Source organism: Amblyomma mixtum, chromosome 3 (genome assembly GCF_055824585.1).
Source record: "Amblyomma mixtum isolate Tamu chromosome 3, ASM5582458v1, whole genome shotgun sequence".
Lineage (NCBI taxonomy): Eukaryota > Metazoa > Arthropoda > Arachnida > Ixodida > Ixodidae > Amblyomma > Amblyomma mixtum.
This window is the reverse complement of record NC_143014.1, coordinates 376364786-376384756: the sequence shown is the minus strand read 5'-3', so window position 1 is coordinate 376384756 and position 19971 is coordinate 376364786. Positions and strand designations below refer to the sequence as shown.

Below are 19971 nucleotides of genomic sequence, written 5' to 3'. Positions count from 1 at the left end.
TGACTAGCAACAATAACAAAAGACTTAGTATCTTTCTACCCAGGGCATACTTGTGCCTGTTCAAATTATATTATTTTAAAAGGCCTATTTCCTCATACTTCGTTCAAACACATGGGCATTAACTTAGCACGCGGCCTCTCTTGGCCAGACAACTGCAAATTAGCTTCCCCCTCGGTAAAGATTACAGCCACTTTAACACTGATTCGACTATAATTAGAATACGCATCGGAGATTTCGTACCTCCATTAGTGAAACCGTTGTAACACTTGAATAGACACAAAATCGAGCTGGCCGGTATGGTTTATTTACTCCAATTATAGCTAATACACTACCATATCTAACCTGAAGTCACAAGCTTGCATTCCTTCAAACGTTCTTCGAGGTAAAATTTCTAGACTTTGTTCCACAAGTTTTACCTTTCACAACTGTCCGGCTCCGTCATCCTTCCCTCCCACCCGACATCACAACAACAAAAGTGTTTGCCCACCGCATGCCCGTACTACAGCGCCTCTTTTCTCGTTGTTGATCCATACTGTGAAATACTCGAATAATCTTCCCACTGAAAATGGGTTCCTACTCCAAACCACACCTGTAGAATGCCATCAAACTCAAAAATAATGAAATTTGCAACTAAATTTGCAGTCTGATTTTTTTTTGTGTCTTGCTAAGGCTTGTGTGGCTCTACGGCCATTTTTAGGCATTTAAACAGCGCGCGCTCTCTTCCAGTCACCTAGGAGCGCACACGGGAAGCGCAGCTGCGCATGACAGAACTATTTCTCGCCAGATGTGGCATCTGATTGCTGCGGTGAAGAGTTGGTAACGGCAGTGAAGTAGCATGTGGTGAGATTTCTGCGGGAGAGAATACCGTGGTGGCTCAGAGGATATATGGTGCTCGGCTGCTGACCCAAAAGACGCGGGTTCGATTCGTTCGAGGTGGCGGAATTATTATGGAGGCGAAATTCTAAAGGCCCGTGTACTGCGCGATGTCAGTGCACGTTAAAGACCCCCAGGTGGTCGGAGTCCCTCATAGCCCAAGTCGCTTTGGGACGTTAAACCCCCATAAACCTATGAAAAAACCTTTCTACTCCGTGTATTTTTTTTTCTGGCGTGGTGAGATGTAGCGCCTGTTTTTGTAGCCTTAGCCTTTCGTGGTTGAGAGCGTCGTCCGCATGCCTGGCTCCGTCGATATGTTTTATGATGTGCCCGCTTGTGAGAAAGTGCTTTCAGCGACACCTTTCGAAGCCATTCCCGATAGACCCTCTAAAACTTGACAGCCGAGAAACCCTCGTCAAGACTCTTCAGGAAGGATGGCAGGGTGCCAACTATGCGATATCCGTGGACATCGAGGAACTCTTCTCTTTAATACCACACGGGGAACTCTTCAGCGCCATGCGTGACGAGATAGACTTACACGCAAGTGTCACATTTCAGAACGCCCGCGGTGTCACCGTCGATCACTTCCTTGAGCTACTGGCTGCTTACCTTGATTCTACACTTGTGTGCTTTGAGGGAAAAATGTATGTGCGAATGAAAAATATATGCATTGGCTCGTGCGTTTTCGTTGTTTTATGCGAGATATTTTTAGCTCATTTGACATTCTGCGATCGCAGGATGTCGACACAGCTTACTCGAGCGTAGTAAAAATCAACCGCTACCTAGACAAGTGTCTAGCAGTTTTTAATTTATCGGAAGCGTCCCAGTTAAAAGCTGCTGCAGACAAGATTTTGTACTGATTTAGCAATTGCTCAGAGCGATTGCGTTTTACCATGGAAGTTCCTAAAGGCAAAGCATTTAAGTTTTTACATTAACAAATTATCTTTAGCCACGACGATCGTGTATGTTGAAGACAATGCCGAGTTCAAGAAAGTCACTTTTGCCTTTCCACTCGCAACACTCTAATCTGATAAAGCAAGGTCTGGGGGCGTCTTGCATGAAGTCTGCCTTGCCTAAGCCTTGTGAGTATATGATAGCTGTTTCTTTTGCCTCACAGGTCGAGAAGCTGGGTAAACCCGGCTACCCGGAGACTCTGGTGCAGGATGTAGCAGAATCGCTTTTAAAGAAGACCATTTATCTTCGATCTGAGCCATGCGAACCGGAACACCAATCTGAGAAGAGCAAAAATTTTAGATTATTCCCAGCCAACAAAAGTCTCGCATAACATGAAGAAAACTGCTTCGAAGTATGGCGTGCAGCTGGTGTTTATAACAAACACGTTTGTTATAACGTTTATAACAAACACAGTTGGGAGTAGTGTTTGTCCCGTCCACTTCTCTTGTGTTTGTCTTTCCAAGCTCCTTCAACATTTGGGATGCTATACCAACTAGCCCAGCGGACAACCTTGTTAAACCGTTTGGAAACGTTCTTTTGGTCCCGAATAAACCGGTACCTTCTATGCTGACTGGGGCTGTGTCACTCGTCGTGCGAGATCATGGCTCGCGGATCCCGTTCCATGAAAAGAAATACCTTCAGCCTCTACAGACGAGGCAACGCGTTAGGCTCCGAAACCAAATACAACCAATGATCGTGCCTTCCGGTCCTGAATGCAGCTTTGAGCTGATATTTTTCAATGTTGGTTTAGCTCTGACCGCAAAGAATACATTCGTAGCGAGTTTAATTTTCTGTGTGATGAGAGTAATCGCTTGATGATGGTGCGCCTCCTTCGTGCCACACAGGTATGCCTACATCTACATGCATAATAATAATAATCATGAAGAACACACATTGTGCAAACTTAAATCGGCTCTCAACATATTATTCCTGCTAGTGCACTGAAAGACAAGAAAACGCTTTGGAAGATTACAGATAGATCGGGGTGCGCCGTCACAGGTCAAGAACACAAGTAACGTACAGTCGCGGGTAAAAAAGATTAGCACACATGACGGAACACCAGAGCGCCGGAATGACAACGCGTGGCGCTGCGGGTGGCGAAGAGGCTGATAACGAGAGTGCCGGGCCGTTCCCATTCTACAGTATTAGGGGGGTTCAGCGGACTGCCACGGACAGCAAAATTACTGGCTAAAAGCAGCGCTATCATGTATTGTTCCCACGAGTTCCTTTTGACAAACCATCGCGGACATAAAAAAAAGTAATAAAAAGAAATCATTTTTGCTCATGATAACCGAGCCAAAATAAATGCTGCAAGCACAGTCACGTAGGGTCGGCACTTCTACGCTCGGGCGGTGCACGCTTGATAAAGCTTACATCCTGCCGTCCCCCCCTAGGCTGCAAACATGGAAACGGCCCGTTCGGCAGGTCTGCGTACCGCAGCGCCGCGTGGTGAGATTTACGAATTCTAATCGCCAGTGATCTGTGCTAATATTTTTTGCACGCGACTGTACGTCATGCATACGAGAAGGAAGCCAACAGTCACCGAAAACAAGAAGCATAGTTGTTCTTTTTTTCAGTTCTTTTAATTTGTGGTGCTCATCAATGAGAGAATAATAGAGTATTCGTTTTTAAAAGATAATTTATTACAAAGCAGAAGAAGAAACAAACACAAGCCACCGGTGGGATCCGTACCAACGGCCTCCGAATTAGGCGTCTGGTTCTCTACCAACTCAGTTACACCGACTGCTGTCCAGTCTTCTGCTTTCAGGGGTATTTATGTATTGCCTGTAACCTAACCTTGAGTGTTCATTAGCGCCAACCTATCATGCATGTCATGCGTTGCACTAACTTCCTGAGAAAATTTAATTCAGTATTCTCGGCGAACGGTCCTGGTACACACAGCATTCCTGCCGATTGTATCGGGAAGGTTTTCATCAAGGACTCTTGAAGGGATTTTCGCGATTGTTTGGGACTGCCTCTGCCGTCAATCGTGCTACGTCTCGGAAATGCCAGGTCGATTGCCTAGAGAAGAGGCAAATCGTCACAGAGCACGCTATGGTCTCTTCCCTCACGGGGAAGGGCTCGGCGCTAAGAGGACGCCAACCATAGAGCAATATGTTTCAGGGAAGAAATGAACCCCTTGCGCTCTTTTTTGCTTCTCATGTGCAACGCAGCTGTACTGCTGCAAAAGTATAAGCGACTCTATGCAGCAGCGAGCAAAGCACGAGAGGCGAAGCTATGGTGGCTGTCATAGCGGAGCTTCAGCGGCGACATAGCGAATACGCAATCACGTGACCACCGTGCTCCTCGTGATAATTTCGCCCTAATTAGGAGCGGCGGGGAGTAAAAAAAAAAAGACGCGGCTGAGAAGTTACAGCCACCACAGTTATGATAAAGGGCCACGTATAGAGCCGAGGCGAAGCGTCAGGCTCGAAGCGCTGCATGTATGTGGGAAGCCAGAGTCACAAAACAAGCGGCACCAGGTAGAGGAGGGGCGAACGCTGTCGACACGGTGCCCGACAAGATCTTCACGTCGGTGCCAACACACATCTCACAAGACCAGGCGCTCGTTATGACCCTCCCAGATCAGAAACACAATATACGTGTATGCGTTGCAGCAGCATTGAAAGCGAATGCAGCAATTGGAAAAGCACAATGTGCGCTAGCTTTGATCAGCATTACCGGGACTGAATGATTCCTTTGAAAGGGATAAGGGGGCTAGGGATTATGATGGGTTAGAGGTGGAAGCAGGAGTCAGTATTCCTCAGTCCACGAGTTCGTTGGCTTCAGCTGTATTTTTCACCCGTTGGATCAGCCAAACGTGTCAATGCGGGTCTGAGTCAAGCGGAAGATCCCACTGCTCATGGTTAGGGCTATCGATTTTTGGATGCAGTGGATTATACCTGCGACCCCACGCATACGGGTACAGGGCCGCCGTATCTCGAACCAGACACATGCTGCCTCGTGTCGTGAAAGGCCATGTTTTGTGATATAGAGCCCCAACTGGAAGTGAGTTAGCTTGTACCTTCGTCAATATGGTGGTTTGGTATGGGGTTAGGCTCTCATGTGAACCTCATTCTTCCTTCACCTTTCTTTATATGCTCCAATTGTTTCCCCACATGTTTCTTGTATATTAAAGGATTCTACCAGTGACCCCGCACCAGGGCCAGTGAAATCTCGCACGACGGTATCTACCATGATGTTACTCTGCAGCCCAGCGCCCTTGACCCAAACAATGTTTTGCTCGAGAGACAGGAAGGAACTTATTACCATGAGTGGAATCGCCATTTAACTTTTTCCCCAAAGAAATCTTGTGGTATAAACAACCGCAGGCACTGCACAGTACTACTATCAAAGAACGTAGTTCCATACAAATGACACCTATTACGCTGCGCTGCCATACACATGCTCCATTGCAGCGGCACCACAGCTTGGAAATGGGGCAGTGTGAGGGACATTACTTTGCACGCTCAGCAAACAAAAGCAGACCCCTCTGTGCAAAGTCAAATGGCAAACATACCCTCGCACGCGCCTCTCATTGGTAGGTATCCTTCTGGGCACGACCACTCTCTGAAGAAACCAATGGGGGTCGCTGCACGCATTTCCTGCAGCTGTCCCACAATCAATGGATCATTTCGAGGATCACCAGTAGAGGTACGGGACGGGGCTGTGAAAAAAAATAGGAGAGGGTTTAGCACGGCTAAGCGCGGCATATCAGCACAGCACTGGTTACGGTGGGCACATAAGGTCCTTAAGTGATAAAGCCATTTCACCTAAAGGTATTCGGCCTAAAGGCCTTCTACTTCAAGCTTTCACCCGGAAGGCGTTTACCAAGAAGGCCGCCACTCGAAAAGCCTTTAACCTTAAGGCCATTTGCCTACAGGTCTTTTCCACAAAGGCCTTTGCCATAATGGCGTTTCCCTGAAGGCGTTCACCTTGAAGGTTTACCATGTATACCCTTCACCTAAGTGAATGCCTGCCAGGTATGTGCACCTGGCAGGCATTTAATGACGGTTGGGCAGATGGTGGGCAGATGGGCAGATGGGCCGCCAGCCGGAAAGCAGGCTTCAGACACGTACAGCCTTTTTCAAAAGTTTAGAGCCCAGGGTGTTTGCTTCTGAGCACTATTGTGACTCTCTTGTAGTCCTCATGGAAGTCCTACGCGTCGGAGGGAGCAGGACGAAAAGTCTTCTTACCTTCAGGAGATTTGGGACGCTGAGGACGTATTACGAGCAAAGCAGTGTGGCCCAGAAGCAAACCCCCTGGACTCTAAACTTTTGACAAAGGCTGTACGTACCTATGTCCGAAATAAATAAAATGCTCCTAGTAATTCTAGTGCACTAATAATAACAAAAAATGAACAAGGATTGCCTCCAGTCTGCAGTATAAAGATTAAAAGGAGCCTTGCATGCTGAGGCTTCCGAAAGTTCTTGTAAGGGGGCATACTGTGAGGACAAACAAGCGAAAGTGCAACCCCCGAACCGAGCAAGAAGCTGAATAAATTTAACAGCTACGTACAGAAACTATTCGGCTACCCTTTCCGCAGGCTGTCAAAGCAAATACTTGCTAGAACACCAAAGTGGCATTATTGCATTCTTTTATTCACGGTCATTTTTATTTAGAAAAGAGCCAGGCCAAAAGCCGTTGTGTCACGGAAATTGCGGCTGACGTAGCAAACTAGAACTTTTGTTTAGGTGCCGCCACTGCGAAAAAACAATTTTGCTGTGGTAGCTATCGTTTAGTCAATGAAAGACATTCTACTTGAGTTAAGTTCACTAGTTTCATCGTCTAAGTATCGCATGCTTCTTCAACAGGTGCAATAATCTCCTGAGACAAGGCTTAAATTTACTCATAGTCCGCTTAAATTTATAAAAGAGAGCCCACGTGAATGTGTTTTGCATCCGCGCTAGGTACGCGCTATTGTTCAGATTTTAAAGGACTACTCCAACGATTTTTGACCCGACTTTGAAACTGGTTGATCGCGGTGGCTCAGTGGTGATGGCGCTTGGCTGCTGACCTGAAAGTCGCGGGTTCGATCCCGGCCGCGGCGGCCGAATTTCGATGGAGGCGAAATTCTATAGGGCCGTGTACTGTGCGAGGTCAGTGCACGTTAAAGAACGCCAGGTGGTCGAAATTTCCTAGCCCTTCACTACGGCGTCCCTTATAGCCTGAGTCACTTTAAGACGTTAAGCAGCCATGGAGCAAGTCAGCCCAAATAAAGAGTTTCGTTTCGAAGACATTCTCGCTGTTTTCCTGTTCGTTGGACTGCAGTCACCGCTACTTGACATTATGGTTAGCAATTAGAAACTGACACAATGTTTTTGATTTTAAAATAAAGCGATTAATTGCGTTCAGTTTCAGCCTGAATTTACAAGATGTATATTGGCTAATGCAAGCCAATGTGGAGTCTGTTCACTGTTAATGAATCAATTGCGCTAAGGAATTTCTATAAAGACCAAGTCTAGGTTTCTCACCTGTAATTACCGGTGTACCCACTTATTTCTTCATGTATATACTGTAAGGAAAACTTAATTTTCATAGTAAAATTCATTTTCATAGTAAAATTCATTTTCATAGTAAAATTAATTTTCATAGTAAGACTTATATACATCCAAATATTGGTTCAAAAACTTATTGCAAAAATAATATGCACAACATTATTCCAAAATATAAAATAGTCCCAGGAAGGAAGGCTTTTTATGTGGTTATTAATCTGTCATATCGATAACTGACATAAGTTCATCCAAGTAAAATAAATAGTACTGTTAAAAATAAAATTGATAATACATTAAAGTTATAACACCTGTCATATAGTAAGTTGTAATCATTTGAAAATATTTGTATAATATTCTGATACAAAAATATTGCAAGATATTAAGAACCGTATTCAATACTAAATCCTGCAACTGGGGCAAATTATGATTCCCCCGAATAGAAATGAATAAGTACTTAAGCTAGAAATACTGACAGAAAATTGAGGATAAATTTAAGTGTAACGAAATTTATTTTCGAGAGAAATTCATTCACGGTGGTAATATTATAGAAATTCTCAAAATAGGAGACATAATACAAAAACAAATTTCAAGAAAATATTAAATTTATTTCGTTTCTAAACAATATAATGGCATCTCTGAAGGGCTCAAATAAACCTTGGAATCCAGTTTTGTTTGGCCTTGAAGAATTTGGGAATATCTTACAATTTTCGTTTTAAGAAACTGATTTTATGATTTTCGCCTCCTCCAAATGTACAAAGCCTTGTTCGAACGTCGAATGCCGTTCTTAGAAGAAACTATCAATTTGCGCGAAAATGCGCACTCCCATCGAACTCGCCATCGTGAAGTTTGGTATGTTCCACGTCCTCGCACTAATTACGGATTTCAGACACTAAATTACGCCTTACCTACTTTGCTTAATCAATTTCACCTACCCAGCTCTTCCGCTCTTTTGCCTTCGAACAAACAGATGAAAACTGCGATGCCTTGATTGCTCTTTGTGTTGGAATGTATTTGCTTTGAAATGCCTTTTCTTTTTGTATGTGATGTAAGATATATTATGTTGATTGCTTTTCCGGTTGCGGATAAACCGTACATTCTTATTTGTTCGATTTCTTTTTTGTTCTGTTCAAATTGTGAACTAAGTGCTTTGTATGTATGCTTTACATGCTTTCATTATCCCTGCCGCCGATGTAGTTTGGGGGAAGGGAACGTTGTCAAGCCGCAATATTGCGGCTTTTTTTCCCTCCTCCTCAGCCATGTGATTTTCTTTACATGTCTGGAATAAAGTTGACTTGACTTGACTTGAAGAACGATACCCATGACAGTGTGAAAATGAAAAGTATTTAAAAATCAGTTTCCACTTATAAAGGAATGTAATTATACATAAACGATGTTTAAATTCTTCAGATTTTTATAACTTTATTCCTTCCGAAAATTGACAGAGAAACTGTTGTTAATTCTTAATAGAAAAAATTATTTTTAAGCATTAATTTCATACTAGTGATAATTTTAATATTATTGAGATAGAAACGTGATTTTGATCGGTCTAACTGAGATCCTGAAGAAAATTAAAACAAACTAACTTTTATCTTAACTTCTTCATTAATAAAATATCCTAATCGAACGTCGATGTCACGAACTATTTTGTCAATGAGAACTGTCTAAAATTATTACGCTGCTATCCCTAGAGTGTTTTTTATGTAAACATTACTGATTGTTCATGTTTGGAAAATGTTTATGATATTATTTACTTGCGACAATTAAAAAGCTGGTTTTGTTGCCAAGTCAAATTTAAAAAAATTCTTGGAGTCTTCTTGTCTTTAATTTTAATTATTTTTCTTCTCAAATATTATGTCAGTTTTACATCTAAGAAAGAATTTTTCTGTATTTCCGTTCTCTTAGCTTTCAATTAAATTCTTCTTTCAGTACCTCTGTACAATCAATATACATCAATATAAGTAACATATAGCAGGTTTTTCGTTTATTTGAAACTAATTCTAAATGAAAAGTTGAGCTGTTGGTGTGTCACCCTGAACGGCCATCAAGGCGCTCGGATGGAGACCACCGTGAGGACACGGCTTGGGCGGGCACCGGCGTGTCTCGTAGTCGCTGCCGAGGCAGCCACGTCCTCCGGCCGAGGGTGATGGGTTATCGCAGGTGCGGAACCGACGGCGGTGGCGCCTTCTGCCGCACGTAGCCGAACACTCTCCCCATGGGCTCCACTCGGACCATCCACCATGCACTGCGCCAGCGCATGAAGTGCTCAGGGACGGAGATGAAACGCTTGCCTGGTAGTCGTAACGGTTATTTTAGAAAACTGCCACCCCTCAAGGGCGCAGGGAAGCAGCGTGAACTATATAGAAGAACAAAAAGAAAAAAGGCCAAACAAGAGACCAGAAAACCTTCCACAAATAAAGCAGCGGGATCGAACAGACGCTACCCAAGAGAAACATGAACCAGATTTTCATTAATGCCTATGAAAAAATGTGAACTTTGGTATACTCCGACTACGATGCAATTTCAGTTACATGGTGAAGAGAGAACTGTAATTTCCGGCTGCATACACTTTTCTTGATAGAGCGATAGAGTGCGGGGCTGCAGTCGTCAATTTGATTCACCAGGACATAGCATAATTAGGATCCGTGCTACTATAATGGCCTAAGAAAAAGTCGCGGTGCCATCTCTTTGCTCATGACACCAAAACCACTGCGGTGCACTTAAGCTCCGCCTTGAAGGGTATGACGCGAGAGCTTTAACGTGTCCCGGCAGCGGCTCCTTTTGTCCACGCTGACACGGAAGCTGTTTCTGTAGTATGTGATTGACCACACGACATTCACGTAAGGCCACGCTTTAACTCAGCTGTACGAATATGCCTACGTGCCCTAGGTAGTGCGAGGCCTCCATCAGCTAAAGGCCGGAAAAGGTTATCACGCCTTGTTCTCTCAGAGGCCTATTGCCAAACAAACGTCGCAAACACTCGGTGAATTTTCCTTGGATTTGCTCGACTACATAACAAAACCTTCAGGGTGCACCACAATTTGGCAAATAAGAACACATTGCACACGATGTCCTGCGCCGAATTCGACAGATCTCCACCTCACAATCTAATCTCATTGTGAAACAATTATTGTTCAGGTTTTTGTTTCTGAGAGACCAACGCGACCCTTCGAGCATTCCTGCAGCTGCGCCTCTCGTCTGCTCTTGTAAATATAATCGTTTCTTCTAGTCATTGTCTAAGGTACTCTCTTTTCGGGTCCATCATGCTTCCGGAACCAATGTATTGGTCCGTGTACAGCGGAAGCGAAGGTATAAATAAAGATGTTCTAAAACAGGTTAAAAATTCATGGTTTCGATGAGAGCTAAAATATTTTTCTTCATTCTGCATACCAATACATTGCCTGTCAAAATTCGGCTTAAGAGAGAGGCCTGCTACGGACATGGGGACAAATCGCCTGCTATGTACTAAGCCAGATAGTGTCGAAGATGTATTTCTCGATTACCAGGGCGCTGCATTCTTTTGGGGTCCACAGCAAGGTACCCATAAAAGTGAGTGCCCGCTCACTCAAAGAGGCATTCGGTTTCTCGCTGTTAACAAGGAGCTGATTCCGTATGAAGTGCTGTTTTTTCTTGGCTTGCAAGCGATCTGGCGGCCTAGACTGGCACTGATAAACTGTGATCCCGGTGTCCGACCTGTGCGAAGTTGTTTTGTTGAGAATGTATGTAAGCTGCGTGACACCCTCAGGAACCAAGGTTTCTGTCATGAAGTGATTGGAATGATTTATGCTCTTGTCAGAATGTACACTGGCTGCGACATGTTGGCTAGCGCGAATAAAACAGCGGATAGAGAAAGAGAAGCAGACGGGACACACGTCGTCTTGTAACCAAGCCAAGCTCGTTATGCGTCGCAGAGTTGTCACCTACCGGGGCACGCCTCCGGGTGGCAGAAGTCCTCTTGCTCGGGCTCCCCCTGGCAGTCCCTGCCTCCCGACTCCGGCGGGAGCGAGTAGCAGGATCGCCGCCTTGTCCTCGTGCCACCGCCGCACGACGCCGAGCAGGAGGACCACTCGGACCAGGGACCCCAGCCACCGTGCACTGCGCCGCACAGGTGAGCAAGGAAGCTTAACCGAGAGTAGAGAGACCGACCATGGAGCCAATGTATTTGTTTCGCGTGTGTTGCTGTATAACACGAGGAGTGATCGGCTGCGGCGATAGCCTACTGCTCTCCTGCAGTGGCCACCAACCACCTGATCGCGGCGCCACAGGTTCGAATGCCTGTCGCGGCAATATTTATTCATTTATTTAATGTTTAGCTGGGTTACACCGAACACCCTCTGGTTATACACTTTTAGCTGAAATAATTTACAAGATTCGTAGCCATTGTTCATCCTAGTCATTGCTAGCTAAGGCACTGCGAAAGCTCGCATGAACAACAGTGGAGGTGACCGATACAGGAGGGCTGCTCCAGTCGTCTGAAGTACACGCAATGAATGAATGAATGAATGAATGAATGAAGGGAACTTTTTGTGATAAAAAGTGAATCCAACCCTTTCTGCGTGATCAACGCGTGGAGATATGCAAGGAAAGAATAAGAATGCCATCATGAAAAACGAAGTTGTAAAAATTTTCTGAAATAAACTGTATAGAAAATTTATAACAGGAGGCGAGAGATATAATTTTCAATGACTTTTTGCTTGAAATGACGCTATCGATGCGATTATAATTACTAAGAATGATTCGAACGGACTAATTTTGAACTAATTAGGAAGAATAAATCAAGTTCTTGCTGCTGGGTTCTAGATGGATGTGGCATATATATAGGGTTTTTGCAACCGCAATTTTAGTGAGACAGGAACAGTGGAAAAGTCACGGCACAGATGTGCTAGCACAGGGTTAGAGCCGCTAACTAGTTTATTAATATGTAATAAACTTTATTAATATGTAATAACCCTTTTGCAAAACGACCCTACTGCTTACGAGAAAAAAAAGGCGTTCCTGTCACTGGTGCAAGCTTACCTGGGCAGGCGGTATCGAAGCAGGCAACCACGTCGCGCGTTCGTCCCGCACAGGCTGATGACGGCGAAGAAGTCTCGGCGGCCAAAGGCTGACCGGAGGCCACGAACACACAGAGCCTCTCCTTCAAGCCCGGACCGCAGGAGGAGCTGCACGGGCCCCAGGGTCCCCAGGCGACTTCCTGCTCATTGCCTGCAGCAGGCAGAGCGGCGCCGCGAAGCGCCATTGGCGAATCTGTTACAGGGCACCGCGGCCGGGATTGAACCCGGGTACTCCAGCTCAGCAGCCGAGCGCCCTAACAGCGGATCCAGCGCGGCGGGTGCCTCTTAGTTACATAAATGCAAAGTGCTTAGGGGATGTCCCTCCGGTGGAGTAAGGCTTTGAACTAAGGGAGTACTTACTCATTAGCGTTCACCCAAGCGCCTCCATGCGGCGGAAAAGAAAAGCTATAGAGTTCTTCCACAAGCTGCTGCGCTAGTGACAGCGATTATGATGACCTCAGACTCCCATACGTTCACAGAAAGATCAATCCGGAATACTGCAAAAGCAATTGAGGGAAAGGCAGCGGCAAATAACAAAGCTGGCGAGTGTTTCTTATTTGCAATAGTTTAAAAGCATGTCGGAAGTAAACAGAAATGACTGTCCATAAACAATCTCATTGCCAAATAGCAAAAAGAAGGGAGACTGCACTGCTACAGCCAGACAAATTCCCGTAGCTACAAATGCAATCTTCTCCTCTGCATAAGCCAACAAATGTTGAATAGCATTCGACTGCTCCTTTCTCGCTGGGACAGTGCGAAATTAAACCATGCTCGAGCCAGTCAGTCATCATCGTCACGTTGTGGTGACAACACCGTAAACATGACGAGCAGACTGGCGTGGCGCTAAAATTCACTCTTAGTAAGCTTGGCCAGCGGTCGACGAGGAACAGAATCTCCGCTGTTCTAGGATGCGCTTAATTTAATATTGACAAGGAACTATTGAGATAGAGCCCGGTAATCAGCTACTACAATCTTGAACAGCGTAGAGACTGTTCAAGATTGTTCAAGACTGATCAAGTCTGTTCAACAGTCATGAGACTGTTGTGTGCGGCTGCAATCAGCAGCCGCCTACAACAGTGTCATGAAGCATCATGAATCCCTCATGAATCAGGAGGTATCTCGTGGCATAATGGGACGAAACCTGGGGCCTGCGGCTTTGAGCATGATCTTTGAGCACCACTACCCACCTCAAATACAGGGTGTTTCACTTAAGACCTTGCACAAGTTATTAAAAAAAGGCTTTTTTGTTTAGAAGAGCGCACTTTTCAGCATCGCATTGTCAGCGGTGCAGCACATCAGTGCTAACCAGCAGGCGGGTTAACAAATACGAAATAGTTAACGTGTTAACAATTAGATTTAGCCTCCTTAATTGTTGAGAGTTGTGTAGCCCACCGCAAGTAATAGCCATGTCAGTTTTTAGAATTTCAAAAAAGCAGCCAGCCTCGGCACTATGGCCCAACAAATTTTGGCTATTTTGACGAGTTAGGTGCACTGAACAGGTTGCCTTGCTTTCAGGCTTCTCGAAAGTGCATGTATTTTGGAGCGATGAATCCAGAATGTGTTGGGACACAGCGCCAAGGGTAGCCGCGTTTTTGAAATTCTTAAAACTGATATGTATATTACTTACAGTGGGCTACACGCCTCTCAGTAATTAAGGTCGGAGAAGTGTAGCCATTTTTCCACCTTTTCATAAGGTAGTCCTTGGAAGATTGGCGGCTCATTGGGCTACACGAACATCAAAGGCGACGTCTGCTCTGTAGGATTCATCTTATGGGACATGGGACGTGAACGGTCCAGCACTTGAACCCAATGTCATATGGTGGTAACAATGCCGTACACGACAATCGAGGAGACTGGCGAGGCACTGAAATGAACTCTGTATTGGGCTGGCTTGTACATACAAAGAACTGAATTGAGTGGTGCTGTCGGGACAGAAGGGAGCCAGAACTTATTGAGAATGTAGCAAGTTTTCGCGGGGAGCCTGCGTGTCAATTGCAGTACGCGGTGTCATACTGCAGGTTTCGCGCTTCACGATACTTACTGTTTTGACGGCGAATTTAGAACTACATCGAAAACAATTTCGGTGCAGCAGTAAACGGAAAAGTAAGCAGCCCATCACCGGCGCAGCCGTAGCGGTGTGAACAGTGCGATCAAACGACCACAGGGAGACTAGCCTGAACGCGTGCCGTTCTCGCAAGACTACTACTCCAGTTCTTCGGCGATTCAGTCGGCTCTGCCGTTGCCAGTTGGCGGAGGTTCTCAACGCCGAGTTTCGTTTCGTACGCCGCTGCAACTGCACTCCGTTCATACCAACCACGTTAACCAGACGCCGTATTCTGCATCGGCCCATTTCCTGTCCATTAGATTTGATCCGCTGTGATTAGTCGCTTCTCCCATTGACGTAAGGCGTTAGAGCAGATGTCATGCTGGTCTTGACAGAAACACGACTATCATGCCAATTACATACAAACGTCTCGATCTCACTGGCGGCCGGGCGCCGACGCCCACGAAAGACGCAGCACGGCGACGCGCTTGACGCCTGAAGAGTTTTATCGCCGTTAATCCAGGTTTTACAAATAAACCTGGTGTCATTTTTGCGCGAATTGGCGCAGCACGGTCCGTGTCGCTCAGGTGGACCGTATACGGCAACACGATGATGGCTAGCGGCGCGGTTGTGGCTATGATGGACCATTTTCTTTTGCACCTGCTTTTGCTTTTGTATATTGATGCCACGGCCAAATTAAGTTAAGAGTGGAATGCATTTAAGAATACGGCCCCAGGGCCCGGCCACTGTACGCACGCGCCGCGGAAAAGTAAAAGAAACAAATCTGAGCCTATTGTATTTGCGCGCATTGGTCGCTTTTCTGTGTCGAATCGAATACGCGCAAAATTTTCTTTTGTCCCCAATGAGAGATTAGTCGAATAGAAAAGAATACAATATTTGCAAGCCATGTTCTGATTGAATGAACTATCAGGGCCAAAGGTCTCCAGAACGCGCGCAAAGCAATTTTTGAGCTTAGCTGTCAGGTTTTTCAGCGGTCACCTGATTTTCACTCCCATAGACTGCAGCTCGCGAGTTGGAATTTCGTCCCTACAAGTGTCATATCGAGCCGCCATTTAATAGCAAAGTTATATTGTTCGGTTCATGCGTCCTCAAGACTTATGTTCCCAGCAGTACGTTGCTTTTAAAAGATGGCATTGCTTGAAAACTACATTAGTCGGGAGAGCGTTTTTGAAGTAGTAATTTTTTTTATCTAAAAAAAAAATTAATGCACAAAGAAACAAACATCTAAACCACTCGCTCGCAGACAAAAACTTTCACTACAGGCGATGAACGGGAAATCATTAGTGCCACCACGAAGTTGTATATAAGTTTATGTACGTTATGTACACTCGTGAACAAGTTACTGTTTGCGCAGTACTGCTGCGACGCGAACGGAACGGGACGCATCGCGCTAAGCCCTTTTTCCAGTATAGCACGCGGTGTCAAAGCACCAGCCTCTCCCGAAATGCTTTTCGACCAGCAATTTGACGCTGAGCCAAGCCCAGTATTTGACAAGTGTTGAAGAATGATTCCAAAACTGCAGAAAAGTAATTATAGCAGTAAATAGTTTTAGATTTCTTCATTTTATTCGTTTATCGAATCAAAAACGAAGATATTCGATTCACTTTTTGACTATTTTAGACACTGTATCAGTTGCCTTTTTTTTTCTTTCACGTAATCAGAGCCGTGAACTCGATGCGTGCAATAGAATCTCTTGGCAGCATGCACCGAACCAGTGGTTGGTACTGGATTCGTGCGCACGCATTCTCAAAGGCTTTTACAGGGCGGCTGTACAGACGAGTTGGTTCTCACAACGAAAATTGCAGCGTTTCAAGACACGGACATTTACGAAGTAGACAACACGGGCTCTTTTCATGCTGTGTACTTCGTATGTGTTCGTGTCCTCGAGCGCTGCAAGTTACATCGTGACATCGACGGGATGCGGAAATTTGCGATGGACCAGCGTTTTAAGTTTTCGCTGCGCTTGCTGTATATGGGCCGGATTCACTACGTTCAGCGTAAGACTCTGCACTGACATCACTGGGCCAGGGCGTGCCGTGGTTCGCAGCTCGCCAGTTACTCCCTACAAAGGAAGAGAATATGAGTCGCCCGGAGAATCACTGGAAAAAGTACATGGCCAACGTCGCAGCGAAGGCGAGTGAAAGCGATGACAGCGTGAAGATACCGGTTTCCACGCCCGTGGAGCAGGGCGAAAGCCAGGAAGTGCCCACGCGCAAAGCCGCACGGCGCGAGAGACAGGCCCACCTCGATGATGCCACTCCTGTGTTTGCGCGTGAGTTCAACACCAACCCGCTTGGCTGTGCGTGTCCGGTCTGCGAGAGACACTCAAAGCCGCTGAGAATCTCAGCGGTAACTACCGGATTAGCCTCCTCAAGTAACATCGCAGTGAAGCGGTATTAAGCGATAAGCTAAGCATGGGTTTCTTGCTTAGTCAAGTCGCCTTTCCAAAGTCGTTGTTGGCGTTGTGCTGCCCACCACGTAGCATCCCGGCTGCGGAGGGAGCAGAAGGACCGAGTGAGAAGGAAAATGCCGTATCGGTGTATGCACATACCACGACGAAGGCCTTCATTGAGACAACAGAGCTTTTAATCCGACAACGCAGTAATAGTCGTCTAGAAAAAAGACCCATCTTGCGCCCATTCAGGAAGACAAGACATTCAGCGAAGAAAACACAAACGAGCTGGAAAGACATGCTGAGTGACTTAAATTTTAAAGCAGTGTTTCATTATGAACACCTATATGGCGTTAAACAAATACACAAAAAATAAGAGAAAGAACAAAACGATTGGTTACGTCTGGAGTGACATCAGGTACACAGTGCTGTTCATTTTGAAAGCTTTCAACGACTTGCTTTCTCAAATAATGTTTAGAACGATTATAAGAACGTCAATTTGGGCTAGATGGTGCATTATTTGTCAGCGTCAGTCTGTGTCAGTCTTTTTTGTGTACGTCTTGCTGTAGCGCTATTACCAGTTCTGTCTTAAATGTTTAGAACAGAACGATAACTCGGTGGCGTTAGTTGCTGCGCATTTTTTATTATAATATTTGTCCTCTGTGTTGTAGTTGTGTAATTTCGCAAGATACTTGTGGAAAAATGCGGTAGGATCGAAAATAGATTTAGATCTAAGTGGCTAATTATACGGTTGTTTATGACATTCCTTATAGTAAGACATTGATTTTTTTTAAAGAATGGGGCAGTTTTTCTAAACTAAGGTGCACTGTATATTAACCGCAGAAATTTCTTCTGCAGAAGCTATATGCTTGTTTTAGGCGCTGTTGCCTAAACAAGAAGACAGTCGTGAAAATGTGAATGCACCACCATCCAGACGACGGACCACGGTGTTGTTTTGGCCCGCGGACTAGCGGTCACGTGGCGTCTAGCTTCCGGTCTACGAGGTCCGCACACGGTCCGTGGACCGAGTCGGGTGAGAAATGCGAAAACATTTTTTCCGGCGGTGGACCACGGACTTTTTACCTACTGGCACACTTGAAGTCTCACAACCACGTACACTTGTCTCCTCAGGCAGTCGATTCACCACTGCTATCAATCCGTGTACCAAGGCGACACCAGCGAAAGTAGTAGTCTTGCGCGCACTGTAAACATGTCAGCGTAGTCGGACGATGCCACGTTTTAATTTTGAAGCGAAAAGCTTCACTAGGCTCGTCAACACCGCGCTTCGCGTGGGCCACCCCAGGGCGCCGCCGTGCGCGCCCTTTCTCTCCTCGCCACCCCCTCCGTTCTCCTCCTCGCCGCCGTTTACCCTTCGCCGCTGCCGCGCGGCCTCCGCCGCAGTCCCAGGAGAAGGTTCTTTCGCAAGGCGTTGTGATAACGCGTGAGCGGCGGCGGCGGCCGTAGAAGAGGCGCTGACATTCGCCATGGAAGGAAGAAAAGAAGACCCGAAAGTGGTAACGAGGGAGTTGGCTCAAAATCTACACCGCTATCGTGGTGCTCCCAGTCCCTTGTGCGCGAACTGCGACAGCAATGACGTCAAACAAAGCATAAATGCCGCTTCTCGCTTGTATATCCAGGCTTAACCAGAGCTAAGCCACTGCGTATTTTTTTAGGTTCAGTACAGCTTTGTGGCTCGTTTACACTTGGGCATGAAAGCGAGCGAAATCCACCGCCACCGAAATGCTGCCTCGTACGCACTTCGTGGCCGCCACGACGCATCTCACGGCGTACACATGATATGGTTAGAAAAGAAGATAAATTGACGCTGGCTACGCACCGACAAACTCAGTATATGCGGGACATTACACCAATTCTCAATATTCCCCGTTTAGTTCAGCGCATGGAACACAGGCAACGATATGCTCAGCCTAGTGGCGCCATCTAGTTGTTAAGATGGGAACCATTTCTGCTAACAAACCTACGCCCATCTTAAGCATAGAAGCGGCAGAATCGTCACTCTGAGTAAAAAATAAAGGACATTTTTCGCTCATAAGTTTTTTTATAGGTGATATGAGGCCAAGCGAAAGATCTATTCACCATTAATGGGCAGTGAACGCAATAAAAAAAATTGACGGGGGCTTAGCTTTGGTTAAGCCTGGTAGGTTGCGAAAGCAAAAGCGCAGCGCCTCCAACTGAAGGAACGCAGTGCGCCGCGTCTACATCACGCGTGGCTACCGGCCGCCGCTGCGCGACGACTGAAAGCGTCATGGATCGCAGTGCGCCGCGTCTACAGGTCACGCGTGGCTACCGGCCGCCGCTGCGCGACAACTCAAAGCATGTTCGGTAGTTTTTTATATTTTGTTTTTGATGCTGTTGCGACTGAGGGAAAGAAAACAATCTACAGCTGGTATGACGTCACAGTGGCAGTAGCGCCACAGGTGCGCGGCGCGGCGTAACTGCAGCCGGGCTATCTGAAGGAGCGAGTTGGTCGCCCATATTCACTCCGCTAAAGGTCAAACGTAACTGCGGCCGGGTCACGCGAAGGCTTGAAAGTGCGAGTTGTATTGCTTTCGCAATAAAAGGCAATAACAAAGACGAGTTCACTCTGAAGCGAGCGGTCCTGCTTCGAAGCGCGCCGCCATGTTCCTTGCCGTAGGAATGCAACTTCGTACTCGGCGCTGCAGAAATCGGTCCCGGAATGATCGAGCTTTCCGCTGTGTGTTTAGGCGAAATCTCTGCCGCGGCGGCGAATTCCGCTTGCCCTCGCCGCCGAATGCCGAAGCGTGAACGCGCCATGAGAAGAGCGCTGCTGCAATTTGATTCCAGAGCTTTTCATTTGGCCCGCCTGGTCACCTGCTCCTTTGGTCCGTCGTGTGGATGCTGTAGCCGGACGGTCCCGGCCGGGCCACGCACGGTAGACCCCACGCGACCGGTCCGTCGACGAGTCTGTGGCCCGCCGTCTGGATACACCTTTCTTTGGCCAGTTAAGCAATACGTCCTTTAATTTATGCATGATATCGATGCATCTAGAGATATCGACATAACTTTATCAGTTTGCTTCATGAACATACTTCCTATTTAGGGTGCTAGTCAGGGTTGCCAGATTGGGCTATTAATAGCCAAATTGGGCTACTTGTCCGA

At 46.2% G+C, this 19971-nt stretch overlaps 1 protein-coding gene across 1 annotated transcript in view; it reads right to left on the bottom strand.

Moving 5' to 3' along the window:
• LOC149356845 (hemicentin-1-like) overlaps positions 1-19971 on the bottom strand; it is a 69592-nt gene that overhangs the window by 30901 nt on the left and 18720 nt on the right. Inside the window, exons 5-8 of the mRNA XM_089576442.1 lie at positions 12336-12524; positions 11244-11414; positions 9388-9564; positions 5348-5494 (exon numbers count right to left, since the gene is read on the bottom strand). Coding sequence (XP_089432568.1) covers positions 5348-5494; positions 9388-9564; positions 11244-11414; positions 12336-12524 — 684 coding nt within the window. The remainder of the gene's footprint in view (positions 1-5347; positions 5495-9387; positions 9565-11243; positions 11415-12335; positions 12525-19971) is intronic.